The 24,030-nt window shown below is 47.4% G+C and overlaps 1 protein-coding gene across 2 annotated transcripts in view; it reads right to left on the reverse strand.

The window, feature by feature from the left end:
* Window positions 1-4,870: 4,870 nt before the first annotated feature.
* The window catches only part of SEC22C (SEC22 homolog C, vesicle trafficking protein), a 28,583-nt gene continuing 9,423 nt past the window's right edge, over window positions 4,871-24,030 (reverse strand). For both annotated transcript variants that reach the window (XM_039837429.1, XM_039837428.1), the window contains exons 2-7: window positions 20,898-21,106; window positions 17,142-17,305; window positions 15,023-15,202; window positions 12,700-12,818; window positions 11,410-11,475; window positions 4,871-9,739 (exon numbers count right to left, since the gene is read on the reverse strand). In XM_039837429.1, coding sequence (XP_039693363.1) covers window positions 9,539-9,739; window positions 11,410-11,475; window positions 12,700-12,818; window positions 15,023-15,202; window positions 17,142-17,305; window positions 20,898-21,079 — 912 coding nt within the window. In that variant the 5' untranslated portion in view covers window positions 21,080-21,106 and the 3' untranslated portion in view covers window positions 4,871-9,538. The remainder of the gene's footprint in view (window positions 9,740-11,409; window positions 11,476-12,699; window positions 12,819-15,022; window positions 15,203-17,141; window positions 17,306-20,897; window positions 21,107-24,030) is intronic.

The raw sequence follows: 24,030 nt of genomic DNA on the forward strand, positions 1-24,030 counted from the left end.
GGGACAGGAGAGCGTTAATGCCGGCTCCCACCACCTACAGCTCGAGTTCTTCCCGTGCCAACCCCTCGTACTTCCAGGCTCGGCATGCGCGAGTGACGAGCCGGTTCCCTCAGGCATCCCACACTATGGCTTCCGAGGAACTCGGCACAAAGTGATAGCAGTGTGGTACCAATGAGGCGAGGGACTCCAGTTATTCCTGTAGGAAATGGCAAAGGTTGATCAACAGGATGTAAGGGTCCAATACAGGCGGCCTCCGGGGGGCAGAGAAAGGGAGCCTCATGCGAAGGTCCTGGCGCTGCCCTTTGAGCGGTTTCCGTGGACACTCGCTGGCCCCCGCGGCTCAGGTATGTGGCTGGGGCACTCAGCGCTGACCCAGCCCCACTTTGGCTGGCGCTGGCCCCCAGACCCCTCCAGTCTCGCCATGCCTCCCCCCAGCCTGGGGTGTGAGCTGCCCTTGCCATGGCTTCTGTGGTGGGCTCACCTCGCCCCTGGCCAGCGCAGCGCGGTGACAGGCCCACCAGTTCCAACTCGGGCACTCCCCTCACGCCCCGTGGAGCCGGCAGGACTCCTGGATCCTTTCCAGGCCTCCAGGGACTGAGGGAGGCTTGGGGGTCTCACTCAGACCTTCTTGCCATCAAATCGGTGGCTCCATCATTTTTGTCCAGCAGGGCCACCGATGGGGCACAGGCCGCCTGGGAGACGGTCTGCTACACGCTGCATGGGTGGGGCACATGCCCTTCTATTTTCAGTTTTTGATTTTTTTCTCTCAAGGTTTCATCCCAGAGGATGAGACCAGGACACATGTCTGAAGGATTCATCCCCTTTTCCCATCATGCACCAGCTGATGTGGGCTTTTCTCCCTTCCCCCCCCCCGCCCCATCCTCCCTTCTTCTGCCTGAGATGGCAGTCACCAGGGTCATAAGAGGAATATAATCTCAGGGGCCAAGCGATGAGAATCAGATTGGTTTAATATTTTCAAAGTACGAACATCATTATTTTAATTCAGCAAATGGTCACTAAGCACTGACTCTGTGTACAGTTCCAGGCACTGAGGACACAGCAGTGACCAAGGCAGGGGCCCTGCCCTCGTGAAACTGACCCTCTAACGCAGGAGTCGGATGAATGAGAGAAATTGTAGAAGCAAGCGGCGGGATGAGGGGCTAGACCGAGGGGGTGCTCTGTGAGTTGGGGGTCAGGGAGGCCTCCCCAAAGATGTGACAGTGGGGCGAGAGCAGGTCATGGCCCCGTCCTGATAATCAGAGGACTTTAAACCACAGACGTCAGAGCATTTCCCAGAGACCTCAAGGGCCACGTCAAACACGCAACGGCAGCCCCGACAGCGCGTGCGGAGAGCCACATTCTCGGGGTTCGGAGCCTCAGTGCATGACTGGCCCCTGGGGAGGGACTCCAGTGCTCCGTTGACTGGGAGGGGATGCCTGCCTGGACACGGTGAGGCCCTGTTTCTTGGGCCCTCCATCGCAGCAGCGATCTGCTCCCACAGACTCCATCTGGTTATGGGGACCAAGAGGTCCCCCCCGCCCCGCCCCAGCTCAGTGTCCTCGGTGCCGAGTGACAGAGAACAGGCAGCTCTCGAAAAGACTAATATTTACTCTTCGAATGGGAGCTGGCACAGGCTGTTTCCTGCAACTGGCGTCTGGCTCACCCCGTGGGATGGACACAACAGGAGACACCCAGGGAGACAGGCAGATGTCCCCCCGGACACCAGCATCCAGGACCAAATGATGTCTTCGAGACGGGGACGGCATGTTCCAAGGTCCCATCTGACACATCTTAGCCCTGTTCGAACACCTTCAGAAAGGAGTGCTAGCTACCTCCCACGCCCTGTTGGACAGCTCTGTGAGAAAGTTCAGCTCCAAGCTGGCCCTGTGTCCCTAGCCCCTGGCTCTTGCTCTGATCCCTGGGGCCTCTGAAAATGTGCCTGGAACAACCCCTCAGGGCAGTGGGGTCTCAAAATGTGCCTGGAACAACCCCTCAGGGCAGTGGGGTCTCAAAATGTGCCTGGAACAACCCCCCTCAGGGCAGTGGGGTCTCGGTCACCTTCACCCCTCCCGCCCCCAGCACCCTCCAGCTTCACTTCCCCGGGCTCGCACTCCTGGCTCTGGGGCCCAGAACAGGCTATTTCTGGGGCGGAAGGAGGGCCTTGCCTCAGGGGCACCTCTGTCCCCCTGCAGCTGTGCTCCTCGTCCCTGTGAGAGCCCTTCAGCTGAACGTCTCACGTGGGAAAGAGTCTGCGCCAGGAAACTGCTGGCCAGACAGCCTGAATCTTGGAAAGAGAGAATCCCAGGTGGCCAGAGCCAGCTCCCACGCGCCCACTTTTCCTTCTGCTGTCCCCACCCCATGGGTCCCAGAAGCCCTCCCTGAACATTACAGGCCCTGGCCTTGGCTTCAGTTCCCATCTCCTCACCCACGGGGGAGCCCCAAAGGCACGAACACTCCAGGAGCCTGTGGGGCTTACGGCCCCCAGAGGCAGGTCCAATCAGGGCTGGGCATACCTAAGGCAAGGCCTCCAAGGACAATGCCGCCCCCCTGGGTCCTCCAGGGTTCTCGGGCCTGGCTGCTGACTCACTTTTATTCATATTTTCCAACTCCTTATTATCTCCATACCTAACTCCCACGCTCCTGGCCCTTTGCAACCGTTGAAATGTATTTAACACGTTATCTTTTTAAATATATTCTTTAAAAATATGTTATAATTTTGTGTGCATATATTTCTAATCACATTAGTGTTCTCACTCAGTTCTACGTTTTGAAGACCCATTGTGCTGCTATGTTACGTGTGAATCTGGTACCTCTGCCCGCTGCATGGTGCCCGTGGTGGGCCTGCGCACTTGACCTGTCCACAACACACAGAATGCTTTCTGCCAACACAATGATGCTTCCGTAAACATTTATCCTCACACGTGTCCCCTTAAGGATCTGGGTGAGAATTCCTCAGGGACATAAAACCAAGAGTGACGTTTCCACATCATGAGGGGTATGCACACTAAATTGGGGTAGGTAGCGGTATTAGTTGGCTAGGGCCGCCGTAACACGGTACCGCAGACTCAGTGGATGAAAGAACAGAAATTAATTTTCTCACATTTCTGGCAGCTAGACGTTGGAGCTCAAGGAGTCAGCAGGGTGGGTTTTGTGAGGGAGGCCTCTCTTTTTGGCCTGTGGACGGCTGCCTTCTCCATGTGCTCTCCCATGGTCCTCTCTGTACGTGTCCGTGTCCTAAACCCTTCTAATAAGGACACCAGTCATACTGGATTTGGGCCCACCCATATGACCTCTTTAAAGACCCTATCTCCAAATGCAGTCACATTCTGAGGTACTGGGGGTTAGGACTTCAACCTTCAAATTTAGGGGGTAGGGTGGCACAATTCAGCACGTAACAATAGCATTGTTCCTCACCTTGGCCGTGCACCAAGTCCTATATCCCCAAACTCCCCCCAACACTTGGTGCCATCCCGCTTTCTAAGTTCTGCCAAACTAATAGATGTAAGGTGATATCTTACTGTTATGTGTTTCTCTGTATTTCTAATGACTTTAAACATCTTCATATGTTTATTAGCCTTTGGGATTTTGCTCGTTTTCCTGTTGAAGTTGCTGTCTTTCTTGCTGATTTATAGGAATTGCTTGTATAATAATCCCTTATTGGTTTAAGTCACTGCAATTATCTTCTCTTAGTATTGAACTTTGCCCATGAAATCCTCATTTGTATGTAATCGAATTCATCAATCGTTTTCCCTTGAGGGTTGGGCCTGTGACTTTTTTTTTGTTTAAGCACTTTTCCATCCCAGATCACAAAGATACTCTCCTTCATACTCTTTGATGAACTTTATAGGTTCTGCCTTACACATCCAGTGACATCTTAGAGCTGACTCAGCAGAGCCTGGCCGCGTGCCCTGCCAGGTGTGTTCGGGAGGGTCCCGTCCTCTGAGCCTCTCTCCCACTGGCACTGCCAAGGATGCCTGATAGCTGTCAGGCAGCACTCCTGCTACCCGGCCCCATCAGGGCTTAGAGCCCGAGAAAGAGGAAGACAATTCATCACCCAGAAAGGGCACCCTTCCTGGGCCATGATCTCCTTTTATTCTTTCTGGGTGCTGCCAAGTGGTAGCACCTTGTTCCCAGTCCCAGGTGAAGGAGCCCTGGGCTAGTCACTGGCTCCCTGGGACGGGCCTCAACTTCTCCAACTTAAGCAACAAGGGGGTTGAACCAGATGGTATCTAAAGGCTCTGCCAACTCCCAAATCCCAGAACTCAATAACTCAGATGTTTATTTTGGAAGTCTTTGCCCTCTTCCAAAAGATCTCATGCAAGACAGACGGTGGAGAGACACTTGGAGCGTGCATTCCCCGATGTGTTTAGAGCATGGTCAGGAGAGCTTGGTGCATTTGTTTCCTTTCTGGGATTTTTATCAACGGCTACAGGAAAAACCTCTGCAAAAGGGCCCAGTCCTGATGATGCGCCCGGCAGTTGCGCCTCCTGGTGGCCATCTCCTGATGGAGCGGGTTCTGGGAGATAACTTCACCACCGCCAAGAGCACAGACAGGACGCCAGAGATGAGTCTGCCCAGGGCACACAGCCCGGCAGGGTCAGAGCCTGTACCGAAGGCAGCCCTCCCAGCCACCAGGGCAGCCCTGAGACCGTGGTTTCAGTTTTTCCAAGGTCTTTCCTGGACCCATGACTGCATTCCAGAGTCTGGGGGCTGATTAGTGCTGAAGACTATTTGGAACTTCCACCTGTCTGGACCTCACTGGACAAGAGGATCTAAATTTCACTTCTCACAACAGTCTCCCCTCCCTTCGTTATGCCAGGCCCAGGAAAATGGACCCATAACTCAGAACTTTTCACACAAATACAAGTGCTCGTTAAGAAGCACCTTAGATTTATTCTCTTCTCACTTCTGAAGCCACCCCATTTAATTTACATATACACAGTATATAAATGGCTATGCAACATTCTGCACATACGTTAACACAAGGTTAGGCTTTACTACTGTGTGGAAGTTTGTTAAAACGTACCCATCGTTTATTCAAAATAGATCTTTGTTATTACATGAAAACAGTTAAGAAGCTTGTATAACACGGACAGCAAGCATTCAAAATGAATATATGAAATGAATGGTTTTGCCCTGGCTAAATCAGACTCAGTCTTTTACGCTCTCAGTAGAAAAGTTCATTAAACAAAATAGAATCTTGGGGTCATATAAACAACTCATTAAATACTACTTCTGAAGCAACCCCAGAACCATACACGGATAAGCGTTCGAGAAGGTCATATGTACCAAGTACAGATTAGAGGAACAGAATGGACTTGATAATTTCACCCTAAATAAAGGGCGCTTGTGGGCAACGGCTCTGCCATCGGTACACACAGCCAGATGTTTCCATATCCGGCCATTCCCAGATTTTACCAACAAGCCCTTTCCACAGGTCCCCTGCCAATGACATTTCCCCAGCAACAGACGTTTGACATCACTGCTCCCCGATGGGAGAAGCAGAGCTTTCCTCATCTGGGTCAGGGACAAACCTTGAGGTTCAGCCCCTGGTTCCCCAGGACAAGCCTCAAACACAACCAGCAGAACTGGCCTCCTTGGACCCTGGAGGACCCCAGCCAGCGGTACCAAGGGGCTCTGTGCCTGGAGGAAGGAGGCAGGGTCAGGGGAAGGGGAAGAGTCCGCTTCCTTTCTGGAGGGAAAGAATACAGCCATTTACACTGCGGTGTCTTTTTCTGTGTAAAGGCCAGAAGACACCTCCGTGTGGCAGGTGAACTCAAAGCCTCCCGCCTGCACACACACAATGGGTTCACCCAGTATTCCCCTCCACTAGGCTTTTATCCTCGTGACAGCAGGGGACAGGCGGATGTTATCACCATTTCCCAGATGGGAACACTGGGGCCGAAGGGCAGTGACTTGGCCACTGTGGTGCAAGACCGAATGTCAGAGCCAAGCCAGGCTTCCAGCCAGCTGACCAGTACACTCCTTCCCCAGCCTCCTCTCTCAAGGGCACGTCTGCTCTCTCTTCTTCCACCACCGTGAACATTCACAGCACTCAGGTGGCGCCTCCCTGTCCTCAGGCAGGATTCCCCGTAGGAACTATCGGACCGGGAGCATCAGGGCAGGGGCCCACATCCGGTCAGGGCAGGGGCCCACATCCGGTCCCCGTGAACACTCCCATCCACTGGCCCTCACCTGTGTTACACAGTGCAAGCAGCAGATTCTCTGAGGGCCACCTGTCCTGATTGTTACAATGAGTGGCTGACTCTTTGGAGGAACAGCAAGCGGCAGCTCCCACACACCAAGGGGAGGCTGCTGTCTTCCAGCTCTGCTTCCCACCTACCCCCCTGCTTCCAGCACCCCAAACAGCCCACCTTGCTGGCTATTGTCTTTGACTCTAAGCAGTGCTACTTCCCTCCGAGACCCAACTCCCAGTATGTGCTGAGCTCCCCAGGGTGCACAGTGCACCTTCTGCTCTCCTCGGAAGCTCCTGCACCCACCCTACTGATACAATTAAAGGTGGCTTTCCCTCCCTTTCAGAGACTCCGGTTCCAGCCTCTGTCCCCAGGGCTGGAGTGTGGGGGGCAGAGGTGGGAAGCAGTGGGGGCGGGGGGACCTGGAGAACAGGGGCACCTAGGAAAAGAACAGGGAGCTCAAAGTGAGGTGGGTAGAAACGATGATTACACATTTTCATTTCAGCACTCGTCCCGACGCCCTTTTCCCACCTCTTAAAGAACTTTAAAATGTTGGGCCTCGATTCACACTGTCCATCAACAGAGCTCACAGGTAACAGGGGTGCGAGGCTGGAAAGCAACGCCGGGAGGCTGTGGTCGTACTCCTCTTGCTGCGGGCAGTGGGGGCTCCTAGCACCGAGGCAGATACCACCCCAAATATGCCCTGACTGTCCCCACACAGGAAACAGAAACCCAGAAATGGTCCTATCACAGTTAGGCTAGCCCGGGGAGAAGAAAACCAAAGTCTACAGCTGTCCTTCACTAGTTATGCTTGAGAAAGGGGCAAAGCCTGCGAACAGAGCCACACTCCCACCCCAATATAGTAGTCGAGATGTAACACACTCTGATGCTCCAGACCTTGCAGCATCTGGTACCAGAAGGCACTTTTAAGGTTTTGTGTTCAACGTGATTTCATCTATTCCCAGATCTAGCCCTGTGAGGTGGGCCAGGCAGGCGGCATTTAACCACTGGGAAAACAAAAGGTGCTGGAGCGGCACTGAGTCATGGTGGGGTGAGGATAACCACTGCGATGTGGAGCCCGCTTTCTGGCACCCAGGATGACACGGGGGCCACGAAACTCCAGGCCTGGACCAAGCCAACCCTGAGCCTGGGACTTCCTTTGGACAAAATCTTCAGAAATTCTTTCCCATCACTAGTTTCTCCCCACAGTGAGCTGAGTTTTAGCTGGGTTTTAGTCACACTATGTTTTCGTGGCCATTATTTGGTGCTGCTCACCCAGTGCATCTTTTCCTTCCTGTTTGCAAAATTAATCTCAACCTCCAAGCAGATGTTAACGGATTAAGACCACATTCAACCCAGTGAGGATAACATCTCTGCTAGGGTAGAAAGCCTTCACTAGGAGGGAGTCCTCCTCAAGGATTGTTCTGTACTGCTTGCTGAATGTGGGTCACAGGCCCAGACCCCCAGAGCTTCTGGGGTACAGGGCTACATGGCAACACCAATGGCACAGGGGCTCAAAAAGAAAACAATTCATTGGTAAGCTGTTCTTACCAACTTTTCAAGCTTTTTGTGCTTCTATCACAAAAAAGGAATTTTTTTCTCCTCCTTGTCTTCCCGTTCCATTTTACTGTCTCTTCAAAATTATCTCCCGGAAAGCCTGAACATTCACCTGCTGGGTATGCAGAAAATCATGTAGACGTAGTCGACAGAGAAACAGCTCTGAAGTTTCCATCTGACGGTGTTGCCAACAGAACTTTCATACCCAGATATTTTATTTGATGAAAAATAGAAAATTCTATTATAAGAAAATAAAATGACTTTGGCAACATTTCCCCCAACGGTTTCCAGTTACGTAAACTTGTTTTTCTTAAAACGATATCAAGGTAGCTCAGCAACGATACACCACTGGTAACAACCACGTCTAACGGAATTCCCTGAAAAACCTCCTTGCTTCCCTCATGTGCTCAGTAACTCTTGCAATCAATGGTTTTCAACTTTGAAGAACTATCGAAATAGGATGTGTTGAATTTTCAAGACTACATAATTCAACCCCAAGTATTCCATGCAATTGTGGTTGAGCCATTCATATTCCAGACTTATACCAGGAACAACCTAAGGGCAGGCTCCCAAAAAGGCCTCCTAAGTGGTGCCGGACAGCCCAGGCTGCAATGTCCAGAGAGCTAAGGGACCTGATTCGGGTCTACGTTTTGGAAAACTATGATCAATCATAGTTGAGAAAAAACAAAAGGAACTTTTCAGAGGGCTAATTATATCTTCATAAAGCTTTTAAAAAGTTAATATCTACTTAACTCTTATTCATAAAAAATGAAGCCCTTGATCTAATTAAGAGGATTGAGAATGGTGTAGAGGAGTAATTAATTTGGGAGGTGTTCTGGGAACAGGTACACGGGTCAAGCATTCACCATCATTAAAATGGCAGGCACTCGACTACCTTGTACAAGGCTGATGACGGCGGCCGCTCCCACCTACGTCTGAAAAGTGCCGCTGTGTGAATCCACGTGACTCACCTACTCCAGTTTGTGGCCCACCGCAAAGAATCCTGATAGTCTCATTTCTGTTCATGCTTAAAAGCTTACGATCCAGTAGCACTGGTTATTCAACTTTTAAAATATTCAGATATACCCTGCAAATAAATACAAAATATTTCTGTGCCCACACAGTCCCACCACAAAAGGTTATGTACAAATTAAACTCAGCTTTTAAACCATTTTCTTTGTCTGTCCTTACCCTAAACCAAGTTCAATTTATATCCAAAATATATTTAAATATTCTAAAGGTATTGTATTGAACCTGTTATCAAATATGTAAACAGAATTTACCTTGCTTACATTTATGAACCATGTTTTTAAGTTTTTAATGCACCTGTACTGACCCACTATAAAAGCTAACCAAGTCACACTTATACTGAAAAGCTGATATGGATTTTAAGGTAGCTCCCTGGAGACAACTGCCAATAACATAAACTAGTATTACTGAGCCTAGTGGTTTATTACATCATTCAATTTGAAAGACCAAAATAATTCCATTCTGATCTTGTAATAATGCTCTCTCTGAATGAGCCCCCAGCGTCTGCTGTCCTAAGTAAACGTGCCGAACTGGAGGTCTCACAGGAATTTATACTCAGCACAAAACCGGGGCTGGGTGTCAAGCGACCTCGTACCCTCAACTGCACCCGTTCAAAGTCCCCAAGTCTCGGTATCAGTCGGGTTTGGTCAAGATGAACTTCAAGAATGGAAACTTGAGGTGAAGTCGAGAAGCCGAAAGGGACACACGGCTGACCCTCTAAGAAAATCAAAGGATCCATTCCTCGCACACTGTCACCCTCACACTCCACAGTCGGACTGCTTCTCCTGAAGCTGCCTCGTCAGTATCTGATGTGAAGACAGGAAAGCCACTCCGATGTGGAAAAGGATCTGCCAGAGGTTCCGCAGCCCGTGCAGGTACACGTTGCCCAGGCAAATGAAGAGCAGCATCAGCACCACCTTCGTAGTCCTGGCTGGACTGTAGAACAGGTACAAATAACACTGAAATGACACCAGAGGGGAAGTCCCATCAGAGGTAACAAAATGGCCGCAAGGTCAGGTGCAAGGTTCACGTCTCACACCTGTCACACACCGCATCATTCCATGCCCATCAGCTTATTACACTGAACTCATTACAATGAAGCTTGGACTCGCCGGGTAAGTTGCTGCTAATCACAGAGATGTGGAAGAGAAGAAAGTGAAATCGATGTCACAGGAGGAATTAGAACATGGTACTCGGGAAAGAAGTGTAGAACAGATAGAAAGAAGCGCCCGGGCTGCGGGCTGCGGAGGAAGAAGAGATGCGGGTGAGGGGCCAGGCCAGCACCCCGTAACCTCCGAATGAACTTCTCCTTCAGGGGTTCGTGACAGGTGAGGAAGCCAGAGAGAGAAGCTGTGCTTTTACTTTCTTAGTTTTACAGAGCTACAACCAGATAGGAGACCACCGTTCTTTAGACATCCCCTCAGCATGTCTTCAAAAGCATCTCTGAAACAGGGAAAGGTCTCAGAGAAGGGAGGGAGAGCAATATTTTGTGTAGAGCTATCACACGGAAAAGAGGCCATTCTTGTTCTGCAAAAGGTGGAAATACCTTTCGGATTCAATGGTTTTGGTTTTCGTTTTTTTTAAAAAGCACATTTTCAAAACACAGAGCAATCCAACAAAGACTCAGCTGCAGTGTGAGGGAGAGAGTTCCCCATGGAAAGAGCTATCCAACTAAGAATGCAGCTGAGGGAATGAAGGGAACTGTAAGATCCCCTGCAGCTCTGAAATGCAGCTCCGGGAAACGTCAACAGGCAGCATCCAAGGTTTCGGAAACTTGTTTCTAAAACATGAGTGCATTTTCAATAATCTTGGGTTGAAAATTTCTTTCTGCGCAAACATGTAATTTTTTAAAATAGGCCATTCTAAAATGTATGTGGAAGGGAGAAGAAATGCCTTGAGAATGGAAATTTTAATTAAAAAAAGAAAAAGCTTAAGCATGCAAAGAAAGTACTAAAATCCTAGCCCATGTGGAGGACAGGGAAAGAATTACAGACGGGTTTTCACTAGAATTAACTCTGCCTATACGAGATTCGAAGGGTCCTTTTTACTTCGCCCCTCCATATGCAGCATATTTTAAAATAACTAAATAATAATCAAAGCCCTCTAGTTAATGTTATAATTTCTGTTTCATTTCCTAAAGATAGATTCGAGTCAGATGGTATTACCACTAAAGACGATTCTTTTTCACCTAGTCTTATGTTTAAAACACACGTATACATAGACGTGGCTTCCGCAGGATATTTCCGTTCGCGGAGTGCCCAATAATAAGCACGAGGCAAGACCCTGCCTCACACTCGTCAGGCCTAACCCTCCTGCACTGCGAACTCACCCCTCCCTTCCTGGGCGGCAAGTCTCAGTTCCTGGTTTCTGTTCCGCCACTGTCCCAAGCCCTGCAACCTCAGGCAAATGGCTTTCCTTTCTGAGCCCAAAGTCCTTCCTCTGTAAAATGAGAGGCCTAGGCAGGGTGGGCCTAAGGTCCCTCCCCTAAGGGTTTGACACTGTCCATGATTTGAACCAAGCTCTTGGTAGAATAAAAATAGGATCTAGAAACTTGTCAATAGTGCCAATAAAAGAACAAAATAAGGCCATGGGCTTAACCCGCTCACCAACATATCAGCATTTCACCTACCTGGAAAATGCAGGCTACAAAAGGAATAAGAAAAGCCAGAATATTTCCGATTTCCTCATGGGCAACCTAAAACAAATGAGGAACACGAGAAAGGACTATTCAGATGAAAGAAAACATGAAGACGCAGAGCATTTTGCTCCTCATTCAGTCTGGCACAGTTGATAATACGAAATCCCGGGCTGCGTGTGACAGAAGTCCCTGTTTACGTACCTGAACAGGGGATGACAGGCAATCCTTTTCAATGGCCCGGATACACACCTTGTGCCCTCCTGTCCCCCAGCATCTATGCTAAGCCCTCAACCTGGAACGCCCCGCCCTCCCCCCCGCAACCCTACCACCTCTGGAAATCCTACTCATCTGTCCAAACTAAGCTTTTCCTAATTCCTCCCAACCCCAGGTACTGCCACCTCCTTAGTGATACCTGGATGTCACCACACTCTGCCTTGTACCCCCGGGCAGGGACTATGTATTAACCATCTTATTGGACAGGCACCTGTCCTAGTGTGTACAGATACTTGGTGAGTTTCTGGTTATGAGTAATGACAAACAATAAGAGTAGGAACCACACCAAACATTGGCCAAAGACAGGCTGTGGTAACAGGCAGTGCCCAGGCCTGCTGCCATTCTCCAAGACGGTCCATCGGCATTAGTCTCCCGAGACCTAGCACCAGCCATGCTTCAGACTGTCACCGCCACGTACACGGCGTGAGCATCACGGCTCTCTTTAAAAGTAACATCTATATGTTTATGTTCGTGATGGTTCTGTATTTCTTAAAAGTGTCTGAAATACTTCAAATTACCAACCACTATTTAAAAAAGCATTGAAGCAGAAAGATGTTTTGAGAGGAGCAGGCTGGAAAATCAACTTCCAAGTGATACAGTTTTTGACCAAGACACAGAGCAGGTGGTACCTGCATGGTATAAATCAGACTATGAGGCAGCTTTTCCCAGGGGGAAAAAAAAAAGGGCCTGATCCTTGAAGTCTAGACTCAAACTTCTGCCTCTGGTGATCAATCCGGCCCCTGATATGACTCTTGGGGCCGGATGCCCTTGCGGCAGCTCGGCCGCGTCTCACCACCATCCCAGCGGCCCCTTTGGCTTCTTAGGAAAACAAGGACAAAAGAGCAAGCTTCATGTTTGTTCAACTTACTACAAAGAATAAAATTAGAAATGAAAATTTTATTTGAATTAAAAACCTGAGTGCATAACAACCTTATAATAAAATGTGTCCTCAACAGTTCCTTCCTCCATGTGTCCTTCAGTTTATTTAAACTGTGAAGAAAAAGTTACCTGTAAAGAATGTTCTGCAAGGTGAATTCCACGAATGAGATTCAGAGCAGCACACATGATGTTGAGAATAAGGGACAGGACACCCAGGGCTGTCACTGGTTCCATTCGGAAGGTAGGAGCTTCACAATTAAAAAAAAAAATAAGTGTCTAGTGAAAATAGTTTCTATATGAAAGAAAAATAAACAAAGACATTAACTAGACCTCCACTAATGATAGGCTATGCTAAACACACAAACACATTAATTTAAAAAGCAGCTGTTAGGGGGGAAAAGGCAAGAAATGAAGGACAGAATGAACCCAGGAAGCCGAGGTGAGTTCCTTCCAGAAACCGGCCCTCCTCTGAGCGAGCACAAGTTTCTCAAGTGTTTCACATCCTTTCTGTTTAAAGTAGTGGTTCTCAGCTAGGGTAACACGGCCCCTCAACGTACACGTGGCAATGTCTACAGACATTTAGGGTTGTCACGACTGGGGACAAGGTGCTACGAGCATCTACTGGGTAGAGGCCGCGAATGCTTCTAAACATCCTACAATGCACCAGACAGCCCCCACAGCAAAGAATTATCCAATAAAAAAAAGCCAGCGGGGTTGAGAAATCCTGATTTAAAGCAATGTAGGGCTGTATTTGTAAATTAGTTGCCAACTACTGAAAGCATTCCTGTTACCCCAACCCTCGGCTTGGAAAATGCTCCATTCTTTTACTGACGAAGACAATACTCAGTGCCATGTGTGCTTCTGGAGCAATTCACAGCCAGTGTGATTTTTTTTTTTTTAAATTCTAAAATAACTGGGAAGAAGAGGGAAACACTGAGTATTTAAGCTACAAACTTTCTGGAACTCTAACTGGAACAAATGATCATTCCCTCTTTCAAGAGAGCCGCTGGAATTGATTTTGATTCACACAAGTAAATGGTGTTCCACCCGGTCTCTTGCTACGCTCATTTTAAATCATCCTGTCTCGTCCTTACATTTCCCACACACGCACACGTACACGCACACGCACAAATATCTAGCTGCGACCGGAGGGATGCGCGTTGTTAGTGTATTAGGGTTTCCACGGAGCAATTCAAAGTCCCCGTTGGCACAGGACATGCTACCTGTAAAGACTCTAGCCTCAGGACAACAGGGTGAGTCAAACCACAGGACAATGTCCTAGAAAGATGGGCAAGCTGACACTTCCTGGATTTGCTCCTCTTGTCTAAGTGGTTAAGAGACAAAACATAGATTACAAAGTTACCCCATTTTCAGGTATGGCAAAGGAGAAGCGTGGAATTCAACTACCCGGTCTTCCACAAAAGTTAAGTTCGTTCCCGACATAAATTATAATAACTTACTGACGGGCATGAGAGCCAATCCAGGAATTTATTGGTTGAAACGGATTAAATCAAAACATAAAGTTAAACCAAAAACATCAACATTTTTAATACATCACTTTTAAAATTCAAGCAATGAGTTTAGTATAAAACAAAATAATTAGATTGTTATAGTATAGACAGCTCTATCTTTCAGAGCAAAATTCAGCTCTACACTATTACAAAATCCTTACAATGTAAATATCCATTTTAATTAAAAATTGGTTTAATTGTGTGTAATCGTAAACAAAGAATGTCAAAAATCATGCTTCCCTATACACTAGGCGTTGAGTGGCTAAGGCCAGACTAAGTCACGAAATGCCAGGGGACTGTGGGCACATTCGTTAACACCTCGTTCTTCAGATAAGAACACGGAAATGCACAGGGATAGAGGGATGTCCCCAGGCCTCAGGGAGAACCAGACAGTGGGAGCACCAGAGGCCCTGGATCTGGCCCTACCCGCATTCATCCCCGTGGCCCTCCCTTTCCTCCATGAAGGAGGGTGGGATCTCTCAGGGGAGATCTGCAATGTTTCACTAAGTGATGAGATAAGATGAAAATTCACTGTCAAAGGAAAAAATTGGATGGATGGATGGATGGATGGATGGACGGACGGACGGATGGATGTACTGACAGACAGACAGACAGAAAGGCAGATAGATAGACAGACAATGTTCTAATCTGTATAAGTGACTTCCAGCAAAAAAGAATAAATCTTTACAATATTTAAACCTGTAGACTTCAACCTGGATAAAAAACAATCTGCCAAGTCACTATTCTGAATTTCATTGTTGATCTCCCCTCAGATCAACTCATTGTCATAATGGTCAAGATTTTTATAACAGCCACCTGGAAACACATATTTTATACCTCCCGCCCAAAACACACCTTCCTAGTACAAGAAATCACTGTCCCTTTGAAATATGTAATATCCCCCCATCTGCACCAACGTCAGAGAACAGCAGGCCACTTACCAGGCTCCAGGAGCATCTGCGTGTGACCATTCATCACCCCGTTTGCCACATCTGTGTCCTCCAGAGTGAGAACAGTGGGAGGCTGGAACTTGAGCTCCTCCTGAATTTTTTCTAAGCTGCTCTTCATCTGAGTGGAACTTACATAGTTAAAATGCCACTTCACTTTCTGAATGATGCTGTCTGCAAAGGGAGAGCAAGTCAAGGTGAACATTTTCAGCACAATAGATGTTATAAGAAAATATGTACTAAATGAAGTTTATGTTTTAAAGTAAGCAAATGTCATCCAGATTCTCCAGAATGTCAAACTATACATAATGATTACTACATATCATTACTGGTCTACATATCATCAAATGATTACTACATATCATTACTGGTCTCATCACTCCCTCCAGAGCAGAATAATTCAAATGTGATAGTCCACCTATGGAGAAGGCAAGAACACCTTCCAGAACCTCAGTGACGAGGGAGTTAGGGGAGAAAGGTTTGATTCTTAGTTCAGCCACTTGTGAGAGTATAATTCTAGGCAGGTCACTGAATATATCTAAGCCTGAGAATGGGGATGGTTATTCTTGACCTAATTATCTCAACAAAAGACATGTGAAAAAAATTACAAATGAAGACAAATACATCATGCAAACTGGAATTACGTATTTGAAAGGTATTGGTTTTTACTTCTTTTATTTATGTTAGCATTAATCCACTGCCAAGTTTGGAATGAAGTTTTATAAATATTGGCAAAGCAATATCACACTTAATTCTATTATGAGTATAGTTTTACTCATATTCTATTCTTAGTAAATAATGAGCAAACCTGTTGCTGGGGAAGGGTCTCCCGTCAGATCAAGCACACCACTTTAATAGGAAGGCACATGCAGAGATGAGGGGAGAGAACCCAGGTCCACCAGTTACAAATCAATGATAGCCAAGGGACGCTGCGGCTGCGACCTATCTGGTCCTCTCCGTAGGAAGATGTGGGGCTGAGAGCCACAGTCTGACTAGGGCCTTGCGGGGAGACTCAGAGTCAGAGCTCTCAGTCTGTGTCACAGGTCTACCAGGCTGGGGCCTGTGTACCAGGGAGCTTCCCAGCACCTTCGGACGACACCAGAAGCAGGTGTTGGCCCATCCCTGATGTGCTGGCCAACAGGCCACACGAGGGAAAGTGAGGGTTATGGCAGCAGTTGCCAGGAAGCACAAGCGACAGGCCACACTTCCAGGTGCTGGCCCTGCACCAGCCCCCCATTCAAAAGCACCACAAAGACAGTGGCTGTTTACACAGAGACCACGGAATGTCCTCCAGCTCCACCTGTACACCCGTTCTCCCAAGAGCTCGAAATGCCTCGGACCACACCTGAGAAAAGGTGTGTCCACCCGAATTATCAGGCCGTGTCCCGAAGCCCGAGCCTCTACCAGGCCTCTCTGGCGGCACCTGGGAAAGCAGCATCCTCTTCCACAGCAGCGCTTCTCAAACTTCTGGTGAAGGACTAGTTTGTTTCTTATTTCTAGACTCTTGCGGACTGATACTTTAATAAAATGCAATGAAAAATACCGCAGGGATGTCGAACACGTTCTCACTTTCTGCACTTACTCCACGATGGAGGAACAAGTCCGCGCATCCCCCACTGAGCAGCCCAGCCCCAGAGCAGGGGTCGGCACAATCTCTTTAAAGAGCCAGGTAGTAAATATTTTAGGCTTGTGGGCTCCACATCGTCTTTGTCACAACTGCTCAACTCCGCTGGTGACAAGGTAAAGCAGCCACAGGCAACACGTAAAAGAATGAACGTGGCTGTGTTCTACTTTATTTACAAAAACTGGCACTGGACGTGGGCCGCAGTTCGCTGACCCCTGCCCCAGAGGGCTGCGGTGAATAACCTATACAGGTTTCACCATTCCTCCACCCTGTCCCCAGGCTCTGAGAGGTGACAAGCCAGAGTGCTAAACGTGGAAGCTTTCCAGGCCACTTCTGTCACTATGAAATCTCATGACACAAGGTTGTTCTCCAGTGGTATGTTACTGCACCTCCAGTGATTTTCCTTGATGGTCAAAGCCATATCTAAACTATAATTCTACACATACAATGCCAGAAGAGAGAACAGTAAATACGTAAGAGTTTACGAACCAAATTCAAGGAAGGCATACGGCCTGGAGGCGAGGCCAATGCAGGTGGTGTCATAGGAAGCTGTGAATTCCCACCACAAGGTCTCCAGGAAGCAGAAGGCCATGGCTGCTGGACACTGGCGGGAGCAGATAGCCATGCAGGCCACATCCCCCGAAGAAGAAAAACTGAAACGGAAGGACGACATCTACATTACCAGGGAACAGACCCGTGTATTCCCATCCCGCAGTCCGACGCGATCTTGCCTCAACTCTGGACTTGCTCGGCCTCCAACAGCCTCGCAGCTGGAGGTTGCATGCACGTTGTCTCCTCAGCCAGACCTACCTGGGGACTGTGCCTTTATCATACTTCCTCGGCACTATCGAGCAGTATTTGCCAATGCCCGCGTGTGATCGCTCCTATTCATTCATGCACGAGGAGGCATGTTCCATTAGTAAGAAGTAGCCCCAGGCTTCTCTGCATCTACTGAGGAAAATAGTTTTTCCTCTTTCATCTCCATCAACAGATTTTCTAACATTAAGTCATCCTGGTGTCCTGAAATAGAACCTTCACGGTTGTGAGTTTCTACGTATTCATATGCATACAACTGCTGGATTGAGTTTGCTAATGTGTTATTTTGGACTTTTGTGTCTATACAAAGTAAGACTGGCCTATTAACGTTCCTTTCCTGCACCATCTTCTTTCGGTTGTGGCACTAAGATTACTCTGATCTTATAAAATAAATGCACAGTTTTTCACCCTTTTCTACTCCTTTTCAGACTCTCACACTGTCATTTCAGGTTCTAGAGACTCTAGTTCTCCTGTCTGCTGTGCCCACTGACCCCCCTCATCGAGGAGTATCCCCTCTAAGTGCTCTGTCATTTTTGCTGAGACCTCACTGCTGTGGAGTCCATCTTCTTCCTAAGAATCTCTCGAGCGCTGAGTTGTGGCACGCTTTTTTTTTAACTTTTATTTGTCGATTAGAGTTGACATTCGATATTACTTTATAATAGTTTCAGGTATAGAGCATAATGGTTAGACATTTATATAATTTACGGAGTGATTCCCCCGATTAACCCAGCACCCAGCTGGCACTACACACGCTTCCTGCAATATTATGTGACACACTTCTCCCAGAGGGGTTTGGCCGGCTGCTCCAGGAGTGCCATCAACCTGGAACCAATACTGATGTGTGGACTTCGGCTTGGGAATTCCTAGGCCGTGGGGAGTAGGAAGTAAAACCTCAAACTCCGATCCTACATGAGGCGCAGGGGCAGGTTTTCAGTTTCTTGGGTGAGACTTTTCCTTCCCATCCGAAGCCAAGCAGAGGTGACTGAGCCTTGTGCCGGGGGGCAGACTCTTTCTCACCTGTCCTTCCACTAGGGCTGGAGCCTGAAGAGCCCCTCCGTTCTGCGTGGGTCTTACTCCGACACCTCACTCTACCTAAGCCCAAAGGCCTCTCCTTTCACGGGTGCTGAAACCCAAGCCCTGAGTTTGCTATGACTGGTGACCCAGGAGCCTCAGCGCTAGTTCACGCACTTACCACCTCGATACTCTGTTCCCCCTTCATTTCTGACACCTTGGGATTTCTTTCTTTCAAGCTCAGTGGCACATTTAAAAGGATTTTATATATATTTACTCACATTTCTGGGTGTTTCTGGCAAGAGGGTTTTAGATTATGCTGATCTACCATCTTTTTGTAATTGGAAGTCTCTATATAAAAATGTTTTCTATATATAAATGTTTTTTAAAAAAGGATGACCTCCTCCTTATACAAGGAATTTTACAGAAGGACCTAAGTCTCTTTGGGATGGAGGTGTTTCTATTTGAAAAAGCACCCTTATCTGTGGGCTGAAGTGTGTCCCCAAAATGACATGTTGAAGTCCCAACAGCCAGTACCAGTGGATATGAGCTTATTTGGAAAGAGTCTTTGCAGATGTCATCAAGACGAAATGAGGGCATCAGGGGTTAGGGAGGGCCTTCGTCCAATGACTGGTGTGAAATCTGGTCTCAGAGACAGGAGGAAGCAGCCCACATGACCAGGGAGGCGGAGAGTGGAGCACTGCCACTTTAAGACATGGAATGGCAGGGCTGCTGGCAACCGCCAGAGGGCAGGAGAGAGGCATGGAAAGGGTTCTTCCCGAGAGCCTGGGAGAGCAAGTCCCTGCTGACACCTGATCTCAGACGTGTGGCCTCCAGAACTGTGAGAGAAGGAAGCGATGTTGTTCTAGGGCGGTTTTTGGCAATTTGATATGGCAACCTTAGGAAAATAATTCAACTCCTTAACTATAAAATAAGCTATGGCACTGCTCATCTGTAAGGAGAAAGGGCTCCGCTTTCCTCTGTGAAAATAATGGTGAGTATTTTATTCAAAATACAAATAAATAGAACATTTTATATTCCACTTGTCAAAAAACTGAAGTACCTAGAATTTCATTTAAAGTCATAGCATTTTTTTCTTCACAGAGAGGTTTCCTAATTTGAGGTCCAGCACAGAGCTCCCCTGGAATGTTAGACAATCAATCACAGCACAGTGAGGAAGGTGGTTCCAGGCACCCGGAGAGAGGAGCCGCAGACACGGGCAGAGGCAGCTCAGGTTTTGCTCTGAGCACCCACAGCCCGGCATCACAGGGTGACGGCTGCGCGTGCCTGCCTGTAGCACCCCCTTCAGGGCACATCCTTATTCTCCTGATACCACCTCCGAGCCTGGACTCAGGCCTGGACTCTTCCTTCTGTTTTTCTCATTCTGAGACTGAATTCCCCTAAAACAACCCCATCTTATCAGGTCAACTAAAAACTGTCTATTCAAAAGGAGCAAAAGGGACTTGGTACATGAAGGCCTACATGCTGGAGAACAATGACGTAACATCTACAGCAAGCCATTTTGATATTTCAAAACCTGCCTTGCCCCTGATCCCTCCATAGAAGGGCTTTTTGCTTTAAGCCCTAGCATAAGAAATGGTGAAACACATGAGAAACAGACCCTGGTGCCTGACTGCCTGCATTCAAATCCTGGCTCTACGACTTATTAACAGCATAAACTTAGACTTTAAGTCATTTAACCTCCGTTTCCTGCTCTATACAACAAGCATAATACTACTGACGACCTCGTAAACCTTAGAAAGTACTTAGAATAGTGCCTGGCACAAAGAAAACACTCTACGGTATTAGCTGTTATTACTATGATTATTATAACCACTTGACTCCTATTTTCATTGGATTATTTTTCCCACTGTATTAGTATATATTTCTTATTCCCTCATTAGACTTTAAGTTCCTTAAGAAGAGGGACCTACTTGTGCTCATTTTTCACTCTCCTGCTCTTGTCACATAATAAAGTTTTTAATTAAAAAAAATTTTTAAGTGAAAAAAATTTAAAAAGCAAAACCTGAAGGCAACAACTATAAGTCAAGTCATTTTTATTTTCTTGGCTGCTCACTCTTGTCCATTACCTTCCCTGCCATTTTAATCTGGCTGGTATCTCTTCCCTCTTCGCCTTTTCTCTACCCCTGCATCTAATGTGGAAAAAACTACCAAACCACAAGCATGAAAGCTGGTTGGACCTGGGTCTCCGGATGCTCATGGCCACCACTTACAAAGGCAGGGGTTCCAGCAGCAACACCTGAGGCTCCCTGATTCTGCTGTAAATACACACAACCTCAGACCGCTGGTCCGCTTTTAACACACAGTGTGATCAGCATAATGTTACCTCGACATACGGTTCAAAGTAAGTAACCCGAATTTTGCTGATGTTCTGGAAAAGTGAACATGCTTGCTTACTGTATACTGAAGTCACATCCTTGTGCAGAACCGCGACCTGGATACTGGGCCAGTCGCGAGGCTAAAGTCTTGAGCCGTCTCCTGCATTCCAGAAAATCTTGGGTGTGGTAAAAGTCAGTGGAGGCCGAGAAGGGCAGTCCGTCCCTCACCCTTACCACACAGGCAAAGAGGATCATGGACATGGTCCGCAAGAGAAGTCATGAGGACACCTGAGGGAAGGAAGGTCACCTTGTTACTGAGAGCCAGATGTCAGTGCCGGAGATGCCCTGCCCGCGAAATGTGCGCTTTGGGTGATTTCATCCTCACCCCCACTATGACTGCGAATGTGGCTTTTATTATTTCCCTGCTCTCTATAGCTACAACACTCCCAATCTTCCTCCCTTCATTATCCTCCCTGTGTCTTTACTTGTGATCCTTCTTTTTCCTTCTCTAATGAATCTCTCCTTTTCCAGAATTAAACGAACTAGGATGAGGGAGGAAGGAATAGAGATGCAAGGAAGCAGGACCAGACGGGCTGAGGAGCAACCACAATGACAGCGGGTAGCAGGACACAGGTAGCAAGATGGCTCCAAAGGGACTGGAGGTGTCTGCCACTGCAGCGGCAGGGATGAGGTCCAGGGACCTGTGCATTTCAGGCCATCCAGGGTAGTGTAGGTGCTCAGCAGTTTAGCTGCCATATCCTCACCTGCAGTGGAGAGATTCTAAGCATCTAACCTAAAGAAGGTAGCGAGGAGAGCAGAAGGCAAAAATGGAACTGAGAGAATATAGTGTCCTCCTGAATCTGCAAATTTTTGATACAGAGCCAGTCTTCAAAACGATGACTGAGCTCCTACAGATGGCTAAAGGAAGTCATTTGGCAAATATTACAGTAAGACACTAAATATTTGGCCTTGATATGTGAGCACCATTAAGAAACAAAAAGAAACAAATTCTGGGCCCTTATGATGCCTTTGGCAAATGAGAACAAGGTGCTTCTCAGGGTAGAAACAGCCTGGACCAGCTCTGCTGGCAGAGCCTGGCTGGGTTTTAGCCCCTATCTGTTAACTCTACAGGAGCTTGTACAGGGCATAACGTGCACACCAGCCCTGCAGCCAGGGGTTAGTGAGACGGCCATTACTATGCTAATGGGTCTTTCCGGGTTCCCGTGAATCCTGTTTCACAGATCCTATTTACCTGTTCCTCTACTTGATAGGATGTGAATAGGCTTGTACACCTGTGGACTTTTCTCCCAAAAAGCTCTAGGGATGCAACCTTATTTGGCATCTCAGTTCCTGTGAGCAGTAAGAAAGGGGAGCCCCCAGGATGTGGGCGGCTCTCGTCATCTCTGTGCCCCTGTATTCTTCGCCTATATCTGCGCTCCTCAGATCTCCCCATACCCAAATCCACATCAAGACCTGACTCCAATCCTCGCTTTCCATGAGACCTTCCCAGACCTGTCCAGCTGGAAGTACTTCTCCCACTTCTAAATTCCCAGAGAACCTACTTTTTTGTTCTCTATTTTACTGATTTATTATTTCTGCTACCTAAGTGTAAGTTCTAAGAATAAAGATATCTGGAATGGATTAATGAATGAATGATTATTCCCATTTTACACATGCAGAAACTGCAGTGGTATAAAAACACAGAGAAGGTAAAAAGAAAAATTAGTCTACCAGCCTATAGACCCTACGCAGTCCATTTGTCCCCTCTCCCCACACTTTCCATTGAGGAGTTAAAATGTGAAAAGCCCCACGAAAGATACAGCCACACCATTGTTCCCAACACAACTGACAGGGCCAGGCCAACTGCCAGAAGACCCTGTGGGCTGTATCTCAGCCGCTTGGCCAATGCTGAGACCTCTAGCACCAGAAAGGGCATCAAGGGATGGATAGATGGCGGTTAATAACATTATCTTCTATACTTTTGTGAATGTTTGAAATATTTAATTTAGAAAAAAAAAAAATTTAAGAGTTATAGGGCACAAAGCCCTAATAGAGATAGGGAAAGACTATGAGGTCAACTTGAGACCAGGGCTTAGGGTCTAAACAAGAACTTCAACTTACTTGCTTGCTACTTTGAGAACAGTGTTATATCAGTCAGGCCATTCTGCGATGGATGTAGGGAAGTGTTTAAGAACTTGTAATAAAGTTGTTTCTAAGAACAGTACTTACCCCTCCCCCCCCCCCCCCACACACACAAAGACAATGACTCAATGAGATACCAAGAAAGTCAGAGACAGGATAGAAACACCCTCAAGACAAAATAAGAAAGACACTTTTTTGGAGGCTGAGCACATTTATGTTCTTCTAAGGGAAAGCTGTATGCATTTATTCCAACTGCCAACCCCAAAATATCTACTCTGTAGTGTTGTCTTTATGGAGCAACTACTCTGTGCCAGGTATCACGTTAAACCAATAAAGAGGAAAACAGCGACCTTTCTAAGGGATAGTAATCCAAAGAACCAGTTTTAGAACCAGATTCTAGAGGCCTTAAGAGCCCATCCCGGCTCTACTTCATCCATGTTATTCTCCTGGTGATCGAACCTGCTTTTCCTCAAACGACAGCATTTAAGAGAAATAAAAACTGTTTTTCAGCTCTATCAAGTTACTGGTATTGCACGCTAGTGAAACCTACATCCATTTTTAAGTATTTTAAAATATTCACGATGCTTCAATGAAGCTGACACTGCGACGTTAACTGCTATTTGTGTTTGAGGGTATATGTGAGTGTGTCAGTGCACAGAAAGGCAGAGGCCTGAGGGGTGGCGCGGCTTTGCACCTTGCTGTGGAAGAGTCTAAGACAGAGACAACACCCCGGACGCTTTTCCTTTGTGCGAATGCACTTTGTATTCCGTAGGATGAAAAACAATTAATACGAATAGGAAGAGGCTCGTCTTTGCATTCTCCACTCTGCCTGGTAAGGGCTTTGACGTTTGTGGATTCAGGTTATTCGAGCTCTATCACAAGACAGTCTGTACTTGGGTGAGAGATCGGACCACTGCTCAAAAATGAATGAACTGGGGACTTCTGCTTCTTGAAAGGTGAAGCTGAAGTACTTTTTTCTACTCCCACTAAATACAACCAAAATCCACAGACCTTACAGATAAAATAAACATAAGAAGATTCTGAGGGGTGGAGAGAAGACAGACTGGCTG

This window comes from Pteropus medius, unplaced genomic scaffold (genome assembly GCF_902729225.1).
Source record: "Pteropus medius unplaced genomic scaffold, Ma_sr-lr_union100, whole genome shotgun sequence".
Taxonomy (NCBI): Eukaryota; Metazoa; Chordata; class Mammalia; order Chiroptera; family Pteropodidae; genus Pteropus; species Pteropus medius.